We start from the raw sequence: 21,851 nt of genomic DNA on the forward strand, positions 1-21,851 counted from the left end.
TAAAATCTATGACAGAAAAAGAGCTTCTTAGTTTGATATGCTCACAGCATTTTCACTTAATGTATGTATGGAAGGACATGACTTATAAAGAACTGCCAGTTTAAAATATTTGTACAGAAACACATCTCTATCATTAATGACCAGTTGCGGAGGTTTGTTTAGGATATGACTATAATGTCAGTTGCTGATGTTTGTATGGAAGGCTATGACTATTGTAAATTGTTAATACTTGCATAGCAGGATATATTTAAGCGACATTTTTGTTAGACAGTACTCAGTAATGTTGTTCCCTGAATAATAATAAAAAAATAAAAAAAATAATTTAATTTCAACTTCAGAAAAAACTATTGTCAGTAAATATAATTAAAAGAAAAAAAAAAACAAGATTCCCCTTACACCTTGACTAGTATACTACGCTCACTACATTATATAAAGTAATATATTCATTTCATATTATAGTTATACCTCTTTTCAGATCATTCAGAAGAACAAGCTGCATTGGTACTGGTTTCATGTTTTGGTTCTCCACCAAAAAAGAAGGCACTATGAAGGGGATAAGCCAACTGAAAGCCTTGAACATCTAACTGGTCTGAAGCATGCTCCTTGTATTTTCATAGCATTTCTGTCAGACTTAGCCCTTTCTACTTGTACTACAAGTATTACTCAAAAGTCATATTTCTACAGTGTGCTAATATATTACATTATCATATCTTTCTACCTAGCTAGTCTTCTTCTATTCTCTTGGTTCTAGTTTTTCTTCCTTTCAATGTTGAGTATCTTAATCATCTACGTACAGTAATATTTTTATACAGGAACTAGAAATCTGATATCCTTCAAATATCAAAAGGAACAATATAGCAATTCTTGCAACAATGTCACATGCATATAAACTGGAAGACCATAAAATATACATGATAAAGTGGCTGCACTACATAAAAAACTATATATACTGGCTTTCCAACAATGAAAGGGCTCCACTAGCAGACAATCTGCCTTTAAGACATTTTAGGTTGGTTTCTGAATATATAGATAATCTCCTGATTATCTATACAGTATACTGAGAATGGAATTATCAGTGTAAGTATTTTTTTTCTGGATTTAAACATATATAAACACCTGACTTGCATCACTGAGAGGCTTCTAATTCAGGAATTGCATTCACATTGTATTTATTCAAATGTTAGTAAAGTAATGTGCTTCAATCTTTCATGACATTTTTCATTCTAATAATGGTTAAAAAATGGCCGTGTTAATAAAAGGAATATCTCTACTATTAATATTTTCAAAACTTTTTTTATCTCTACAGTTTTAGAATTATACAATTTTAGAATTATACTTACGCCTATAATTTATAACTGATAAATTCACTTGAATGAGTTCATTTCAGTTATGAAACTTTTACTGTTGATCATCACCATGAGAAAAATAAGGATCAAACATAGCATTATTTACCTATGACATCTTATATACATTAACACCCAATTATAAAAAAAATGCCCAATTATAGAAAAAAAAAATCATAATTCAGGCATTATAGTATCAGGACCATTTTCACTTGGAAAATTTGGAACCATGCCATTATGATAGTGTTATGGTTACATTTTTTATCCACAGCTATGAAAACTCTTGAACTGAGATACTCTTGTACAAAGACTAGCATATCTACATTAGGGAAGGTGAATGATGATGTACAACTGATAAGGCTCTTAAGTAGGTGTAAGCGGTTCCCTTAAATTATATACAGTACCATGACTGTATTGTACAGAAGTTTGGCACACGAATTATATGGTGACTGAGGTAATTTTTTTTTAACGGCTCCTTGAGCCACAAGCCTTTTAAAGAAATTTGAAATTTCTTATGTAGAAAAGGGGCTTTGAAAACAGGAGGTATTCCAATACTTTGCTGAGACCAAAAGTAGCTTTACAAATGGGACAAAGAGCAGCAAGCAACATAAAAATAATGACCTCTAGTTCTGAATTGTAAATGCATGTGCATGGGAGGCTGCCCATAATAATACCTTGAAATTATGGTGAAAGAACTCGCAGCTGTGTTCTGCCACATATCGTTATGTATCTATATATGCTGCAATTAAATAGTACACTAAAAATATTTGAAATACTTTTCATTCCACAAACAATTTTCTGTAATTACTCTGTGTGACAAGTTGATCTGGACAAAGCACTAGCATTTTTTTTTATCATGCAGCTTTCTCATGGCTTTTACTTTCACACAATTTGAGATATTCATTTTTAAAATTTACGCTAGCAAAACAAGGTTTTGACAACTTTCTACTTGGTCTTGCCTGTGTGCTATTTAAAGTCAAATATACTACATTACCTCCTATTTGTATTTCAACATACTACAACCATACATATACTGTAGTGATGCACCCACACAGCTAAAAATATGTTCATTAACTAAAAGTCTGACTAATGATGGACTCATTTTCTTGCTTGTGAACTTGACCTACTCCAACGGCTGTTACTCCTGAAACATCCCGTCCCGCATACTGCAACTAAAAATATAAAGAGCAAACGTCACAAAACTACAGTATTCTAATTTCACACTGTCCATAGAATAACCGAATAAAATAATTCAACAAAAGAATTTAATCAAAATTATTCATGGAAAACAAGACACAGAATGCTTTTTTGTTAAAGCTTTTGGTAAGGAATAAATAGTTTAACAAATAATTGTAAAGGAAACTTAAAAGCCATTGTCAAGGTGGTATACAGTACAGAAATTAGCAATATCCTCTTAAAGGATGATCAAATTTATCTTGCTAAATTTAAAAAAGTTTTCCACTTCCAAAGTTATATATCTAAATCAAATATTGTGAGAGGTTTCTCCCAATATGTGATAACAAAGGTATTACAAAAATAGTTATATATTCTAAATCAAATATTGTGAGAGGTTTCTCCAAATATGTGATAACAAAGGTATTACAAAAACAGAACTGTCTTAAAAACCAATTTATTTTATATTACACATTCATGGTCAGCATATATCCTAAATGCATAATCTTCAATTCAAAGGAAAATTGTCTATGACTGGCAATCCTATGCATGTGCCTAAAGGCTTCTCAGGTTCAGGTAGATGAGTGCCAGAATGTAGCTGATATGAACAAAGGATGTATCTAAGACCACCTGGGATTGTGAAAAGCCATAAAATCAGATGACTCCAGAGGGAAACAAGGAGCAGATCAGTAAGGTCAGAACCTTGAAAATATACAAAAACTATGAAGTCTGTAACTCAAAACCTAAAAGGTTCTCTGGTAGTTACTGTAGAAGGAGACTGACCTGAAAACACTAATAAACAAATTTTTTCTATTGGATTTCATAAAAAAAAAAATTGCAGCAAGAATCTATGAAACGTCAAATGAAGACACTACATATCCCACTAATATTACAGGTCCTGATGCAAGGAGTTCTACCTATCAGTGTCTTGCATCCTGCATAAAAATTTTACAAGATCTAACCTACAAAGCAGAAAAAACTGTGATTAGAGAGATATGAACAAGAGATTTTTTTGTGCCAGTAAAAAATCATATTCTTATTTCTATTTCAAGGACCATCCAGTAAAACAGCAAAGTTTGGACATCCTTTTTGCCGTCCTTGGTTCCACGAGGACAAAGATTTATGGCTCTGGACATGAAAGATGGTCCTCCTAATCTTGTCAAGCATGGAGAGAAACAGAAATGTGAAGAGTTGTCTGATCCAGGCTACTTGGAGTTATGTTCTTGCTACAGTTGTTTCCAAAGAATTCCACTTATTGGCAAGGATTACAAGGTAGATTGTGTGTGATCTCTGCTGCACCTCCTACTCACAACATGCCTACTATTTTAAGCACTCCAGAAGAACCTACATGGAACTCATATTACCCATACCTGAGGATGAGGTTACATATTTCTATAAATCTGAAAGGATGGAAAAAGCCTGTGTTGCTAAGTCTCGGCTAGAAAACCATTGAGCAAATAAGAATTACATCTTCGAGATCATGGGCAATTGGCACAAACAAGAGGTTCTCTCATTTAAGATTCCTGGGGATACCTGTTGGAAAATCATCCATTCTTGGGGCATGGCCGTGCAACTAGTTATCAGTAAAACATCACTGTTCCATCTTACCCACTACTGATGACCTTGTTTAAATGAAGAAAGGCACGGATTCCTGGTCATTCAATGTATGTATGGGAACGTATAATTAATCTGGGGTAGAGAAATGGAATTTTCATTATAAAATGAAATTTTATTGCATACTTACCGAACAATTATACAGCTGTAGGTTCCCTACGAATGGCAGACAATAGATTCAAAACTTCCGCGGTGGCGCCACCATCGCTGATGTAGGTGACATCATCTCCCTCCACTCGAGGCAGCTACAAGTACAACTGTCCAGGTAACATCAATTCGTTCTGCCCAGCCATCCACCTGTGGGAGGAGGGAGGGCTTTGATTAATAATTGTTCGGTAAATATGCAATAAAATTTCATTTTATAATGAAAATTCCATTTTTATTGCAGCGTCTTACCGAACAATTATACAGCTGATTACCCATTGCAAGGATGGGGGGCTGTGGATGTAAGTTTTACTTCAACAATAACATATGATTCTTGAAAATAAAGCATACCCAAAAGCACTGTTAGTGCCTGTTGTACCTTACCTTGTAAGAGAGCTACTGCAGGAGAATACTGCCTCTGGTCGGTGCTCATCTTACATAGTAGAAGGCTTGGAATATGACCAATGGGTGCCTCTACATGGAGTGAAAGATCTTCATAGTCATGGTGTTCACCGCTGACTCAACGAAGGTACAACAAAATATTGCCCTTGCCCTGGGCTAAGACCAGAAATAACCAACATGAAAAAACTGTCACCTACACCGAAATAAAAACCTTTACCCACCAAAACTAACACTAAAATGACTGGTAAGTACTCCAGGCACTTCCCTTTAACTCGTCAACCTTGGTACAAGGCGAAACATAGGCTAACAGAGGGAGCAACCCCCTATGTCGTTTCTCCCAACACCATGCCAGCTACCGAAAGTGGACCGAGAGACTTACAATCTTCAAACACTGTCTCGATTTCTTTCAAATAATGCGTAGCAAACACAGATTTAGACCTCCAAAAAGTACTTTGCAGGATAGCGGATAGCGACAAGTTGTGTCGAAAAGCGAGAAAAGTTGCTACCGCTCGAACTTCCTGCGCTTTCACTCTCAGTAAAGGAAACACTGTGTCGTTAGCTTGAAAATGTGCTTCTACAATTAACTCTCTCAGAAAAAAGGAAATAGCATTTTTTGAGAGGGGACGAGAGGGATTTTTAACAGAGCATCACAAACGATTCGACTGACCTCTAATCTTCTCTGTTCTGCGGAGGTAATATCTTAACGCCCGCACGGGACATACGTCATTCTTCTTCTTTCTGGCCTATCAAGTCCATCAGGTTTTTAAGAACAAAGTTACGTGGCCACGGATTAGAAGGGTTTTCGTTTTTTGCGAGAAAATAGAGTTCCACGGAGCAAACTGCGTCGCCTTGAGAAAAGCCCACTTTTTTGTCCATTGCGTGTAGCTCGCTAACTCATCTAGCTGATGCCAATGCAACTAAAAATGACGTCTTCTTGGTGAGATTCCTCATAGACGAAGAAAGTAACGGTTCAAAGGGAGGACCCGAAAGCCGTTTAAGAACTATATCACGATTCCATGCTATCGAGCCCTTTGACGATTTGGAAGTCTCGAACGATTTAATTAGATCGGAAAGATCACTATTCGTGGATAGGTCTAGTCCTCTGTGTTTAAAGACTGAAGCCAGCATCGCTCTGTATCCCTTAATAGTCGAAGGCGGTAAACGCTTAATGTCCCTTAAGAAAAGAAGGAAATCAGCTATTTCGTTCACAGATGTTTCAGAAGAAGAGACTTTAGTCTGCCTACACCATTTTCGAAACACTCCCCATTTAGACTGGTATAGTCTGATAGAAGAATCTCTTCTGCAGTTCGCGATAGCTTCTGCAGCTCATCTCGAAAAACCTTTCGCTCTGACTAGACTCCTGACAGTCTGTATCCTGTCAGTGCCAGAGCGGATAATCCTTGGTGGAATCTTTCGAAGTGCAGTTGTCTGAGTAGACATTTCTTTAACGGAAGAAGTATGGGGAAGTCTACTAGCAAGTCGAGGAGATCTGGGAACCATTCTTTCCTTGGCCAGAATGAAGCGACTAGTGTCAGAGAAACATTTTTGTGGAAAGACACTTTGTTCAGCACCTGTCTTATTAGGCCGAACAGGGGAAAAGCGTACGCTTCCAGGCCCGACCAGTCTAGTAACATTGCATCGACTGACCATGCAAGAAGGTCCAGGACTGGAGAGCAAAACAGCGGAAGGCAGTTGTTCCTCGAGGTTGCAAAGAGGTCTATCATCGGCTTTCCCCAAAGTTTCCATAGATCTAGGCAGACCTTCGCATCGAGAGTCCATTCTAACGGCAGTACTTGATGACGGCGACTTAGTCCGTCCGCCAACACGTTCATTTTCCCTTGAACAAATCGAGGGATCAATGTAACTTGAAATTTTTCTGCCCACAGAAGCAGATCTTTTGCAAGGTTGTAGAGGGTGAAGGAGCGCATTCCCCCTTGTTTCCTGATGTAGGAAAGTGCTGTGGAGTTGTCTACATGAACTGCTACCACCTGTCCCGTCACGAGATGAGAGAATGCCTGAAGTCCCAGGAACACTGCTAATAGCTCCCTCACGTTGATATGAAGAGAGCGCTGCGTTTCTGACCATTCCCCTGACGTTTCATTCTTCCCCAACATGCATCGGAGTCGTCTGAAAAGAACTGAAGGGTTGGGTGGAGCGGACGAAGTGAAAGACCCTCTACCAGTCTTGGTTTTGAAAGCCACCACGCTAAATCCTCCTTGATTTCGTCTGAAATCGAGAATACTATCGAGTCCGGTTGAGTTTTTCTGCACCATGAAGCCTTCAGGAAGAATTGCAGGGGCCTCATGTGCAGCCTTCCGAGTTTGACAAACTGTTCCACTGAAGCTAGTGTTCCTAACAGACTGGTCCAATGGTTGGCAGAACAGGACTTGCGGTCCAGGAAGTCCTGTACTACTTCCAGACACGACTGGACTCTCTTTGGTGAAAGAAAAGCCCGAAAAACTTGAGAGTTCAGAGTCATCCCCAAATAGAGAATGTTCTGAGTCGGAATTAGCCGAGATTTCTCCTCGTTTGTAAGAAGACCTAACGAGTGAGTTAATGAAAGAGTCCTCTTGAGATCCTTCATGCACTGACTTTCCGAAGAGGAGCGGAGAAGCCAGTCGTCTAGGTAGAGTGACACTCTGATGCTCAGGAGGTGTAACCACTTTCTCAGAGGAGTCAACGCTCGCGTAAATACTTGCGGTGCTGTCAATCTTCAAACACTGTCTTGATTTCTTTCAAATAATGCATAGCAAACACAGATTTAGACCTCCAAAAAGTACTTTGCAGGATAGCGGATAGCGACAAGTTGTGTCGAAAAGCGAGAGAAGTCGCTACCGCTCGAACTTCGTGCGCTTTCACTCTCAGTAAAGGAAACACTGCATCGTTAGCTTAAAAATGTGCTTCTACAATTAACTCTCTCAGAAAAAAGGAAATGGCGTTTTTTGAGAGGGGACGAGAGGGATTTTTAACAGAGCACCACAAACGATTCTGCGGAGGTAATATCTTAACGCCCGCACGGGACATACGTCATTCTTCTTCTTTCTGGCCTATCAAGTCCATCAGGTTTTTGAGAAGAAAGTTACATGGCCACGGATTAGAAGGGTTTTCGTTTTTTGCGAGAAAATTGAGTTCCACGGAGAAAACTGCGTCGCCTTGAGAAAAGCCCACTTTTTTGTCCATTGCGTGTTGCTCGCTAACTCATCTAGCTGATGCCAATGCAACTAAAAATGACGTCTTCTTGGTGAGATTCCTCATAGACGAAGAAAGTAACGGTTCAAAGGGAGGACCCGAAAGCCGTTTAAGAACTATATCGCGATTCCATGCTATCGAGCCCTTTGACGATTTGGAAGTCTTGAACGATTTAACCCTCTTACGCCGACTGGACGTATTTTACGTCGACATTTTTTGTCTCCCGTGTGCCGACTGGACGTATTTTACGTCGACTTACAAAAGTTTTTTTTAAAATTCGCGGAAAAATACTTATAGGCCTACCAGCCTAAAACTTTTGAATCATGCGCCTTGGGGGATGCTGGGAGTTCACGGATCAAGGTGTTGTTTTGTTTACAATCGTTACGCAGGCGCGCAAGCACGAATTTCTTTCTTGCCGCACTAAAAAGTATCTGTGACACATCTCGGAAATTATTTCGTCACTGACATAATTTTTGTACCATTGTAAATTAGCCGTTACATTGAAGTATTATATATGAAAATGTGTGCATTTTTATGTACAATACAACAATAAAATACTCATGATTGTAGCTTTTATCAGTTTTGAGATATTTTCATATAAATAACGATAATTGCCAAAATTTCAACCTTCGGTCAACTTTGACTCTACCGAAATGGTCGAAAAACGCAATTGTAAGCTAAAACTCTTATATTTTAGTAATATTCAATCATTTACCTTAATTTTGCAACTAATTGGAAGTCTCTAGCACAATATTTCGATTTATGGTGAATTTATGAAAAAAATAACATTTTCTTTACGTCCGCACGGTAACTCTTCCGAAAAAATCATACGTGCGATTGTGGTAATGTTTGCACCATTTTAAATTAGCCGTTACATAAAGTTTTATATATGAAAAATGTGCGTAATTTCATGTAGAATACAACAATAAATAATTGAAGGTTGTAGCTTTTCTCATTTTTGAAATATTTACATATAAATCACGATAAATAGAAAAAAACCACGTTCGGTCAACTTTGACTCTACCGAAATGGTCGAAAACGCAATTGTAAGCTAAAAACTCTTACAGTCTAGTAATATTCAGTCATTTATCTTCATCTTGAAACAAATTCGAAGTCTCTAGCAAATATTTACATTTATGGTGAATTTAAAAAAAAATCTTTCCTTCCCTCCGCGCGCGGATTCTCCGCCACAAATCTCCGAATGCGTACGTACCATTCTCGGAATATTTGCTCCGTTTCATATTAGGCATTTCATAGAGTTTTATATATGAAAATGTGCGCAATTTCATGTAGAATAAAACTAAAATATTTGAAGGTTGTAGCTTTTCTTATTTCCGAATAATTGCATATAAAAATAAATATATATAAAAATTCGACGTTCGGTCAACTTAACTCGTCAGATATGGTCGAAAACTGCAATTGTAAGCTAATACTCTTACAGTATAGTAATATTCAATCATTTGTCTTCATTTTGAAAGAAATTGGAAGTCTCTAGGACAATATTTAGATTTATGGTGAATTTTTTTGAAGAAAATATTTGTTTACGTCGACGCGTTACCGATTCATGCATTATTTGTGATAATATTTTCTCTGTGTTGCTTTTATCTTTTTACAATGTGTTATATACCAAAATGATTGCAATTTAGTGTACATTACAACGAAAAAAAACAAAAAGTAACTTGTTAACCATTAACCGTTTTGCGCACAGCGCGATTTGAATACAATTATATATGAAATTTCGTTTTGCGCTATCATATATAGCATTATTATATATGATAATGATAATGTTTTTCATTTCTGATGGTTTGCATACTAAACTTCAGCCAATGACAAAAAAAGGAGCCAAAAAATGAACTCTTAATCTGAAAAAAATAAGCGCGCTGTGAGTTTTTTGAAAAAAATATTTTTTCCGCTTCCGCTCTCACTCTTAACACCTCCGGCACATGGGAGACAATTTTTTTTTTTTTACCCGCTTCGGCGTAAAAGGGTGTTAATTTAGATCAGAAAGATCACTACAGTGTTCCCCCGTATTCGCGGGGGATGTGTACCAGACACCCCCGCGAATAGTTAAAACCACCACTAAAAATGCTTATAACTGCCTATCTTGAAAGTTCAGATGCCAAATGTATACCTTTAATAACATCCTACTTCAAATATACCTAAAATTACTAACTATTACTGCATTAATCTTTGAGGTTATATATCAATATATTTTAAAGTCATCTTAAACATTTTACCATTAAAAATGATATTGTTATGATACAATAAAGTTTCACACATACTTACCTGGCAGATATATACATAGCTATCGACTCCGTCGTCCCCGACGACGAAATCGATTTCGCGGCACACGCTACAGGTAGGTCAGGTGATCTACCGGGCCTGCCGCTGGGTGGCAGGACTAGGAACCATTCCCGTTTTCTAATCAGATTCTCTCTTCCACCTGTCTCCTGCGGGGAGGCTGGGTGGGTCTTCAATTGTATATATCTGCCAGGTAAGTATGTATGAAACTTTATTGTATCATAACAATATCATTTTCATACATTCAACTTACCTGTCAGATATATACATAGCTGATTGACACCCTTTGGTGGAGGGCAAGAGACAGCTAACTCCTGACTAGACAGGTAAACAACATGTGTTGTAGGTATTTATAGACCTTGGTTCCTCTGTGTTTTCTAGACGAAGGGTCGACTTCCTAGCTATTGCATAGGAGTCTGCTTCGTCTCAAGAGCCTTAGCAAGATAGTGGATCTGTGGCCAAGAGTTCTTGTGGGTCTACGATGGGGTTTTTCCTTATCAACTTACTCCGGGTTCGAGCCTAATTGGCATTTGTCAATGGGTGCTAATCCGCTTATATGACAATGCCTATGCCTATTGGCATAACTAAGGAGCGCAACACCGATCCCGATCACCTGTTCCTAACATGAGGGTTCGCGCTAAAATTGAAAAAGAGTTATCCCCCAAACTCCTTTCAAACCTCAAAAAAAATCACTAAGTTAAAATAAATTCAACTCATTATTAAAGGATCAGTGTCGGCTCCTTATCCCAGCAACGTATCCGCTGATACGTATAAACCAAGAGAGAAGGATCTCCCGTAGGTTAACTTGAAGTCCTTCGTGTGAATGATCCATGTTCAACCACAATAGTTGCATCTCTCATATGTTAAAGCTAATATGTCTTCCTGACATATTGTTACGAAAGAACAAGAATTTGCAAAAGCTCGCACTTCATGAGCTTTTAAATTCTCAGCTGTTTGAAGGTATCATCAAGTCACTTATGAAGTGCTTTAGAGATCACCATTGTTTCAAAGAAGACTAGGACTTTCTTTGAACTGGATCTCATCTGGATGAAGCCTAGCGCCTGGCTTGCGCCTGGCTGGCGCCTCGCGCCTGCTGGCGCGAGGAGTATCCTGTTTGGAATACTCCTGGCGCCTGACAGTCGTAACACTCCTCGAATACTCCTGCCGTCTGGAAGGCGCATCTCGCTCCAAATACTCCTGGCGCCTGTTAGGAGTATTAAGCTCAGAATACTCCTGGCGCTTGGTAGGCACATCGCGCTTCGAATACTCCTGGCGCCTGTAGGAGTAAAAAGTCTAGAATACTCCTGGCGTCCTGGGAGGAGTATCGAGGTCAGAGTACTCAATTCGCCTGGCAGGAGTATCTCTTCCCAAATACTCCTGACCTATGGAAGGCGCATCTAGTTCTGAAGTACTCCTGTGGCTTGGTAGGAGTATCGCTCATGGAATGCGCCTTTCGAATGGCAAGTATATTGTGCGCTTAGCGGGCGCTATACTCCTATCAGGAGTTCTCTCTTCTCCAGTTGGCTCTTGTTGCTTGGATGAAGATCTGGGCCTAGAACGATCTACAGTAAAGTCAGGCTCTTTGCGCCATACTTGGCGCCTGGCTCCTAGTTGGCGCCAGACGCTTGGCAGGAGTTACTTCCTTTCCCACGTCTCGCCTGCTAACGCACCGCTCCCCCCAGAGATGGCCGCTTGTGCAACAACTCCCCTGTAGGGTTCGTCGCGCCCGACAGGAGATCGGTATTTGGATCTCTTAATCGGAAGCCTGTCATCCTTTTTACGATAGGCTCTTTAGAAAGTACTCCTACCAAAGACGCTAATTGCTCCTGCACATTCATCAAAATTTAGTCAGCTACATCCAGTAGACGATAGATCTAAAAGTCCGAGAGACAAGTCTTCCTCCAAGAGGATCCTTATTGAATACTTCCGTTGCTAACGAGTTCTCCTCCTAAATGTTGTTGAGTTTTCTCGTTGCAGAAGCTCCCTATCCTTGCCCGAAGGAAGGGAAGGAGCCTGGAAGCTTAAAGAGATTCTGAGCTGAAATTGGTAGGACTCCTGATTTCTAGCTCTTGAATGTATCTCTCTGACCCTTTTGGGAAGTAGTTTGAGCCCTCATCGCGTTCCAAAGACTCTGTCAGTAACGTTTTAAACCTTGTCTTCTTCTGTAGTGACAATGTCATACATTACCCGGACAACGAAACCTCTATCTGAAAGCGTTGATCCAGGAATAAAAGGCTTTAGTTCTTTTGCCAAACATACTATGCTGGCCAGAACCCATTGCGGACTCTTCATAGAATTTGATTCCAGATTCTAAAGCCCAAAATTTCACTTGTTCTTTTGATCGTTTAGGACCAAGAGAAACATTTGATTAGGAGCAGTTCCATCTTGTCGGAACACGGAATCTGAGGCCAAATTAGGATCCCATTCTAAGTATAAGATCTTACTCTTATCGTATAGAGGTATTGTATAAGATCCCGAAGATCTTAATTCTCTACTATCTCTAATATTCTTTGTCGAGACAGAGTATATCTTTTTACTGTGTTCATTGATAGCATAAAATACCAAGGTGATTCTTCCCTCTGAAAGGGAAGAAAACCATTATGTGGTTCCAGAGTATCGGAAGAGGACAGTTTCCCCTTTCCATCTAGCACGATCTGCAGCAACTCTATGTCTTTAACATATTTAAAGGAATTATCAAGCTTCCCTTGAAAAATCCTCTCATTCATATTTACTTCTGGTCAGACTGCACGCAGACAGACTCAGAGTGGATAGGTTTTTCAGGTCCAACATTTATAATAGATTCCGATAAAATCTCTATTCTCTTAGAAAAACCTTCCGACACATGCTGAAAGAAGAACGTGACCTCTGTGAATCCAACCTTTTATTGCCAAAATGATGCATTCATCTTCCTTTGACGCCCATTTATTTTGTAATAATCTGTTAAGAATATATATAACTAGGGGAAAAAAGACTAAACTTTATTCCCCTATTTAAATTAAAGATGGCGTATCTTGCTACCTCTCTTGTTTCAAGGAAACGGAAGCAATCTATAAGAAGCTCGTTCATCTCCTGCCTTGCGAAGAGATCTGTGAATACTTTCCGCAGGGTCTGACAACTCTTTCCAATAAATGTTAAACATACGTTAACAGTTATTATCGTCGATCAAAAAGGTTCTCACGGACGTGCAAAATCCCGCATCGAACCTGGTAGGGATCGTTACGTTCCGTGTCTGTTTCCAAATAGGTTAAATCGTGCTCTGCCGAATTAAAATCATTATAATACCGTCACATTGTTGGCGTAAACAGCATTCATCTAGGAAACACTCTGTAATTAACCACGGTGTGTGCATAAGGCTTAACCGTACCGTTATCTTAAGGTGAATTTTCTACTACATTCTTTCCTCGCCGAGGCAGAGAGAGATCCTTAGCAAAACGAATACGATGTTATTCATGTTTGCCTAAAAATCCCCTCAATTCGTGGATAAGTCCCTGATTGTAGGGGGTAATATACGGTGAAGCATTCGATCCCTTAGGAGAGAGAGATGTAACCAACCGTTCACGACCGAGAACCGGATGGTACTGGATTGGCTCACAATTACAGCCGTCTCGTTCACTGCCTGGCTGCATTCATTCTGAGTTGCCAGTTACTCCCTTCAATGAATGGATATAATAAAATTATTCTCGAGTCTAAGAAAGCTCTCAATAATGCAAATTTAAGCCAAACAACCTTTGTTAAATACCGAAGCTGAGTAGGTATTGTCGTAACAAACCTTTTAAGCGAAGTCCTTACTAGGAAAATCCTGTAAGGATATAGATAATTCCGTAGCGAACCAGAAAGGCAACAATGGTATGCGTATATGACTTGTCATTCAGTAGTCGTATACAGCAAGCCTTCTACGACATTCTTTCCTTTCCGACATGCAGAGAAAGAATGGAAATCTTACTCTCTTCGTTCTTTTCGTCAATAATCCCGAATGAGTATTAGTCGAAAGAGATCGCAAATGACAACCGAGGATCGAAGAGAATCTCTCCAGCTTTTATTATCTTGGAGATAAGTCCGTATTTTACGCCTTTCTTATCTGGAAGAGCCTCTAATCAATGAATGAGAGCTCGTACGAATCTTGTTCAACTTCCAAACGATTGCCCCTCTTTCTGTAAATGGTTGATTGCATTATTTTTTAGAAGGAGGATGATTTTTGGTTTTAATATCCTCTTACTAATACTGAACTAATTCTCACAATTCTGCTCTATCTTCCATTCCTCAAGTTGGGAGAAGATTGAGCAACCGGAGGAGAGCGCTTCCTTTCGAAAGGTGAAGGGCTTTTAGCAGTACCGACTCTAACCTGACAAGGGCTACGGCAGCCTGTGCTACATCTTGAGTCCCTGCCTGGAAAAAGCCGAACTTGCTCTTGCCTTTATTGCATTAAGACGATCCTGACAAGGGCGACGAGCGGGCGCCTGTGCGACAACTCCCGTCCCTATTCAGGAGAAGCCTCGAATGTCTTTCACCTTTCGCCTGGAGGACTCTTGGCGGTTGTCAGGCTCTTCTTGTAGGAGAAAGTGCCTGGCGCTAAGCAAGAGTATCTTGCCTAGAATACTCCTGGCGCCTGGGAGGAGTATCGCGATCGGAATACTCCTCGTCCTCGGAATACTCCCGGCGCCTGGTAGTGAGTATCGCGCTCCGAATACTCCTGGCGCCTGGGAGGAGTATCGTGCTCGGAATACTCCTGGCGCCTGGCAGAAGTATCGCTTTCCTAGGAGGAGTATCGTGATCGGAATACTCCTGGCGCCTGGTAGGAGTATCACGTTCCGAATACTCCTGGCGGCGCCTGGGGAGGAGTATCGTGCTTGTCGGATACTCCTGGTGCCTGGCAGGAGTATCGCGTTCCGAATACTCCTGGATCCTAGCAGACGTATCGCGCTTGGAAAGTTTTCTTGTTGGAAAAGTTCCGAGCATCTGAAAGGCGATCCTCGCCTGGAAAGTTCTGTACGTCTGGAAGGTTATTTGAATCTGGAATCTTCCGCCTTCTGGAAGGTTCCGCTTGTGCGGAAGGTTCCGATCTCTTGTACATTTGTTCTTGCTTAGAATTCGACAATACTTCCATTTTCGACATAGCCCTCCCTTTCTTCTGAATGAGAAGGACTTCCATTTCCGATGAAGATCCTGGTTCATAGTGCTTCAGGCGCTTTGCGCCTATATTCAGGCCCTTCAGGTGCTTTGCGCCTTGTTTCAGACGCTTTAGGCGCATTGAGCCTCGTTACCGGAGCTTCATGCCCAAGGAGCTAGAAGCTTAAAAGTTATATATATGTGTTATCACTAACGGAGATCCATATAATTCATTCGATCAACAAATATTCTTTAATATCTAATTCGTTCTTCTCAGAATAGATATATTTTCATATACATGTACCGATGAGGAATTTATTGAAATAACTATTTCAAACCCCAACTGTACGGGGGGACGAACCCGGATAGGGCAATGCCTCTACCGCAACTGTTATCGAATGATGTCTTCCTTTCTCCGTCTCTTCTGAGGTTTCCGATAGCCAGACGAGATTATCTTGCATCTTCATTTAATCTATGCCGTTGAATGTTTTTTCTCCTTATTCGTCAAGACTATAATAATAAGGGGAACACATTGAATTAGGATGCCTTTCCAATGGCTATCCCTGGCAGTCTGGGACGTCCTACAGAACCTGCCGAGGGGACGCCTGATCGGTGGGGATTCTCTGTAACCTCCGTAAGGCTTTCGACATTCCTTCTCCTCTGGGCCTGTGAGCTTGGAAGAGGTCTAGGCCTGGGAGCGAGACAAGAGCCGATCAGTACGCACCCTCTATTGCAATGGGGAACACTATAATCACTTCTTACCTTATAATAGCTCGTATCTTGAGCTACATTCCTTTATCTTCAAATTGCAAATGAATTTGTAGTTTCTGTGAAGTAAGAAGTGATGAGGAAACTACACTACTAGTACTGTTAATATTCTAACTGCTCGTCAGAACGAGAGCTATTAAGGCTTCTAAAAAAACATATCTAGTTCTATGTTTTTCTGACTTCCTCAAATAGGAAGTTACCTTATTTTCCTCAATCAAATTCTAACATTTATTACACTTTATCAATGAATAAATATTTATATTTCCCTTTCTTGCAAACTATGTAATTGTCTACCGAAAACTTCGGTAGTTACACATCCTCTATTCTTCGAAAACTTCGAAGTTAATTCATTAAAAGTTATTAAAAAGTTATTAAAAGCGTATGTCGAACCACCGATCCAGTACTTCCCTGTAAAAGTTGGCCCAGAAGATCGATGGCGATGAAACACGAAAATCAAATCAGGAGGGAAAGTAAACATATGTTTACATTCCCAGCGACAGAGAGAATCTGATTAGAAAACGGGAATGGTTCCTAGTCCTGCCACCCAGCGGCAGGCCGGTAGATCACCTGACCTACCTGTAGCGTGTGCCGCGAAATTCGAATTTCTGTCGGGGGACGACGGAGTCGATAGCTATGTATATATCTGACAGGTAAGTTGAATGTATGAAAATATATACCTACAGCAAATAACAGAGAGAGAGAGAGAGAGAGAGAGAGAGAGAAGAGAGAGAGAGAGAGAGAGAGAGAGAGAGACCAAATGAATGGCAACATCATATATTTGACCCTCAAAGATGAAATTATGAATTATTTCTGAGACAGAGAGAATAATAAAAGAGAGAGAGAGAGAGAGAGAGAGAGAGAGAGAGAGAGAATAACTCCCAGACTTCGCTTCCTCCCTCCACCAATTCGTATATCAAACTCATTTACTCCCCCGCCCATGTTCCTCCAAGTGGATAAAAAGACTGGGATCGCTATTTTTAATTAATCTTATTATATTTAAAAATTAGTTATAAGGTAAATCATTTATTTACACTACAAAACAAATAACCATATGTGAGAGAGAGAGAGAGAGAGAGAGAGAGAGGAGAGAGAGGAGAGAGAGAGAGAGAGAGAGAGAGAGAATGTTATTGTTACTGTTTAATCTCATTAAACGTATAACTATTATTTGTAAATTAGTACTGTATATTATTATTTTACCATAAAATGTAGTAATGTCCTTAAAGATATACTTATACATACACTTCCAGCCCAAACAGAGGGCGAGAGTTACCACTAGCGCATGCTAGTATCTTGTGTAGAGAGAGAGAGAGAGAGAGAGAGATGAGAGAGAGAGAGAGAGAGAGCGAGAGAGAGAGAGAGAGAGAGAGAGAGGGGGGGGGGGTTGTCCTTATTAAAAGAGTGAAATGGATAGATTATTGTACTTCTCTTTAAACAAAATACTATCACATGTGAATTGTGAGATTAGTTATATATTACTATTTATATATTATGCAAAAATATAATAAACATACACATGTACCATAGAAATTATCTCATATATATCAGCAAAAGAGAAAGAGAGAGAGAATTTCAATGATCCGTAGATGGAACACTCGATTTGGACAGTTGGAACCCAGTCAACCAAGCTGGCTAAGTGTTCAAAAAACAAGACATGGGTTACATAATTCTTTTTATTTATAAACTAAAATCTTGCTAATTCACTTTAGTATTTTCTTTAATGAATTTATATTATTGGTGTTTACATTAATATTGATATTTGAAAATTAGTAAATCATCATCCAAAAAACATACATCGCTTTAGGAGAGAGAGAGAGAGAGAGAGAGAGCAGAGAGAGAGAGAGAGAGACGAGAGAGAGAGAGAGAGAGAGAGAGAGAGAGATTATCGTAGTATTTGTAAAATACTTTCACATATGATTTTTGTAATTACAGTTATTATTTATTATTATTATTATTATTTGAAAAATATTAATAAACATATTACGCATATATGTACCATAAAAAATCTCTCATCTCAGTAAGAGAGAGAGAGAGAGAGAGAGAGGAGAGAAAGAGGAGAGAGAGAGAGAGAGAGAGAGAGGAGAGAGAGGAGAGAGAAGGGGGGGGGGGAGTGGAAATTTCATGCCCACTTGATGGCAGCAACAAATCAGCTCCTTCCCCCTCCGGTCACTTAACTTGATACGTATATCTGAGTTTTAGTACCTGGAGTTAGAGAAAGAATCTGACTGGGATTTCCTTCATTCTTCCATAATTTTTTAAATTTATAAGCTAAAATCTTACTAATTCACTATGGTATTTTCTTTAATGAATTGATATTATTGCTGTATAAATTAATATTAATATTTGGAAATAGTAAATAATTTATTTATCATACAAAAAAACATACATCTTTGTAGTAGAGAGAGAGAGAGAGAGAGAGAGAGAGAGAGAGAGAGAGAGAGAGAGAGAGAGAGAGAGAGAGAGAGAGAGAGAGAGAGAGAGAGAGAGAGAGAGAGAGAGAGAATTATTATTTTTATTATGTGATATTTAAACTTATTAAACTTACTAATACAGTATTAATCAAAATTAATATTTGAAAATTAGTAAATCATTTTTGTATCATAAAAATGTATTTAGTCATGAAAATAAACATCAAAATACACTAATTAGTGATTATTTTCGTCGGAAAATTCCGCAAATGGCCGAGTCCGTCCGCTAATAATTTCTAGATAGGTTCCAAAGAAAAATCCGCGAATATGTGAGTCCGCGAATCCGGAGAACGCGAATACGGGGGGAACACTGTATTCGTGGATAGGTCTAGTCCTCTGTGTTTAAAGACTGAAGCCAGCATCGCTCTGTATCCTTTAATAGTTGAAGGCGGTAAAACGCTTAAAACGTCCTTAAAGAAAAGAAGGAAAATCAGCTATTTTCGTTCACCAAGATGTTTCAGAAGAAGAGACTTTAGTCTGTCTACACCATTTTCAAAACACTCCCCATTTAGACTGGTATAGTCTGATAGAAGAATCTCTTCTGCAGTTCGCGATAGCTTCTGCAGCTCATCTCGAAAAACCTTTCGCTCTGACTAGACTCCTGACAGTCTGTATCCTGTCAGTGCCAGAGCGGATAATCCTTGGTGGAATCTTTCGAAGTGCAGTTGTCTGAGTAGACATTTCTTTAACGGAAGAAGTCTGGGGAAGTCTACGAGCAAGTCGAGGAGATCTGGGAACCATTCTTTCCTTGGCCAGAATGAAGCGACTAGTGTCAGAGAAACATTTTTGTGGAATGACACTTTGTTCAGCACCTGTCTTATTAGGCCGAACAGGGGAAAAGCGTACGCTTCCAGGCCCGACCAGTCTAGTAACATTGCATCGACTGACCATGCAAGAAGGTTCCAGGACTGGAGAGCAAAAACAGCGGAAGGCAGTTTGTTCCTCGAGGTTGCAAAGAGGTCTATCATCGGCTTTCTCCAAAGTTTCCATGATCTAGGCAGACCTTCGCATCGAGAGTCCATTCTAACGGCAGTACTTGATGACGGCGACTTAGTCCGTCCGCCAACACGTTCATTTTCCCTTGAACAAATCGAGGGATCAGTGTAACTTGAAATTTTTCTGCCCACAGAAGCAGATCTTTTGCAAGGTTGTAGAGGGTGAAGGAGCGCATTCCCCCTTGTTTCCTGATGTAGGAAAGTGCTGTGGAGTTGTCTCCATGAACTGCTACCACCTGTCCCGTCACGAGATGAGAGAATGCCTGAAGTCCCAGGAACACTGCTAATAGCTCCCTCACGTTGATATGAAGAGAGCGCTGCGTTTCTGACCATTCCCCTGACGTTTCGTTCTTCCCCAACATGCGTCGGAGTCGTCTGAAAAGAACTGAAGGGTTGGGTGGAGCGGACGAAGTGAAAGACCCTCTACCAGTCTTGGTTTTGAAAGCCACCACGCTAAATCCTCCTTGATTTCGTCTGAAATCGAGAATACTATTGAGTCCGGTAGTTTTTCTGCACCATGAAGCCTTCAGGAAGAATTGCAGGGGCCTCATGTGCAGCCTTCCGAGTTTGACAAACTGTTCCACTGAAGCTAGTGTTCCTAACAGACTGGTCCAATGGTTGGCAAAACCAGGAACTTGCGGTCCAGGAAGTCCTGTACTACTTCCAGACACGACTGGACTCTCTTTGGTGAAAGAAAAGCCCGAAAAACTTGAGAGTTCAGAGTCATCCCCAAATAGAGAATGTTCTGAGTCGGAATTAGCCAAGATTTCTCCTCGTTTATAAGAAGACCTAACGAGTGAGTTAATGAAAGAGTCCTCTTGAGATCCTTCATGCACTGACTTTCCGAAGAGGAGCGGAGAAGCCAGTCGTCTAGGTAGAGTGACACTGATGCTCAGGAGGTGTAACCACTTTCCCAGAGGAGTCAACGCTCGCGTAAATACTTGCGGTGCTGTCAAGAGGCCGAAGCAAAGAGCTCGAAACTGGTAGGTCTTGCCCATAAACACAAACCGAAGGTATTTCCTGGAGTCCTGGTGAATTAGAATGTGGAAGTATGCGTCCTGCATATCCAGGATTACCATCCAGTCCCCTTGACGAAGGGATTCCAACACTGAACGAGTAGTTTCCATATTGAATTTGGTCTTCTGAACGAACAAATTCAGTTCGCTTACGTCCAGTACAGGCCTCCAGCCCCCTGATGACTTGGGGACTATGAACAGACGGTTGTAAAACCCTGGGGATGGTCTGTCGCTTATCTCCTCTATGACAGCCTTCTGCACGAGTCTCTATTTCTCGGGTTAAGGCTACAAACTTCTCCGAGCCTGGAGAGTAGGCGGGTAATGTGATGGGAACATTGGATAGAGGCGGAGTGTCTTTGAAAGGAATGGAGTAACCGAACCAGAGAACTTGGGTCACCCAGGGCTCTGCCCCTCTGCGACTCCATTCCTCCCAAAAGAGGCTCAATCTCCCCCCTACCGGAGCATGAAGGATTGAAGGATCACTTGGATGATTTGGAGTTGGGTTTGGTCGAGGACTTGGTTGGGTGTCGTAAATTCGATCGAGGCCTGACGAACGGTCTAGACCTACCCCCTCGAAAGGGTTTCTTCTGCAAGGGTGATTCCGAGGTGGTCGTCACAGTCGAGGGTTTAACCCGCTTATAAGACTGAGCAAGCAAGTCATTAATAGACTTCTTTTCCAGTGCGGAAAGTATCCTGGCCACTATTTCTTCAGGAAACAGATGATCCTTGTCGAGAGGAGAAAACAAAAGGGCGGACTTCTGAGGCGAAGCCACTCCTCTCGAAACAAAAGAACACCAGAGCTGTCTTTTCTTGAGAGTCCCAAATGCAAAGAGAGAGGCCAGCTCATCGCAACCATCCCGAACTGATTTGTCGGCACATGACAAAACCCCAAGCCAGTCCAATGCCAGGTCCTCCTGGAGAGTAGGGCAATCCTCTATTTTCGTCCAGTCCAAAAAACTCATAATTTCTAAAATCTTGAAAATATTCTTTACCAAATGGTCCAACTCGGGCGATGTAAAAAATATTTTAGCTGCTGCAAACGCGGACCTCCTATTTGCATCCACCAAGCCAGTCCCCCTGGGAGGAGGCAGACACTCCCATAGGGGGGGCTTCTCCGGTTACGTAGAACCTATACCTCTTCTTAACAAGCTTTGATGGAGGATAGGCGAAAGTTGCTTTTCCGAGCTCTCTCTTGACCTTCAACTAATCTTCTATATCACGAGCGAATGTTTAGCAGCCTTGGAAAGTACGAGCTTCGGGAGAAGAGGATCGAAATTCTTCCTTCTCATCAGGAAGATAGAAGCAGGCGACCTGGGAGTGGCTGCTACGAAGTAA

The 21,851-nt window shown here is 40.5% G+C and overlaps 1 protein-coding gene across 1 annotated transcript in view; it reads right to left on the bottom strand.

Annotated features, from left to right (window-relative positions):
- Positions 1–310: 310 nt before the first annotated feature.
- LOC135216365 (2-oxoadipate dehydrogenase complex component E1-like) overlaps positions 311–21,851 on the bottom strand; it is a 146,440-nt gene continuing 124,899 nt past the window's right edge. Inside the window, exon 18 of the mRNA XM_064251617.1 lies at positions 311–2,515. Within this exon, the coding sequence (XP_064107687.1) occupies positions 2,414–2,515 (102 nt within the window). The 3' untranslated portion in view covers positions 311–2,413. The remainder of the gene's footprint in view (positions 2,516–21,851) is intronic.

The sequence above is a fragment of the Macrobrachium nipponense genome, chromosome 6 (genome assembly GCF_015104395.2).
Source record: "Macrobrachium nipponense isolate FS-2020 chromosome 6, ASM1510439v2, whole genome shotgun sequence".
NCBI classification, from domain to species: domain Eukaryota; kingdom Metazoa; phylum Arthropoda; class Malacostraca; order Decapoda; family Palaemonidae; genus Macrobrachium; species Macrobrachium nipponense.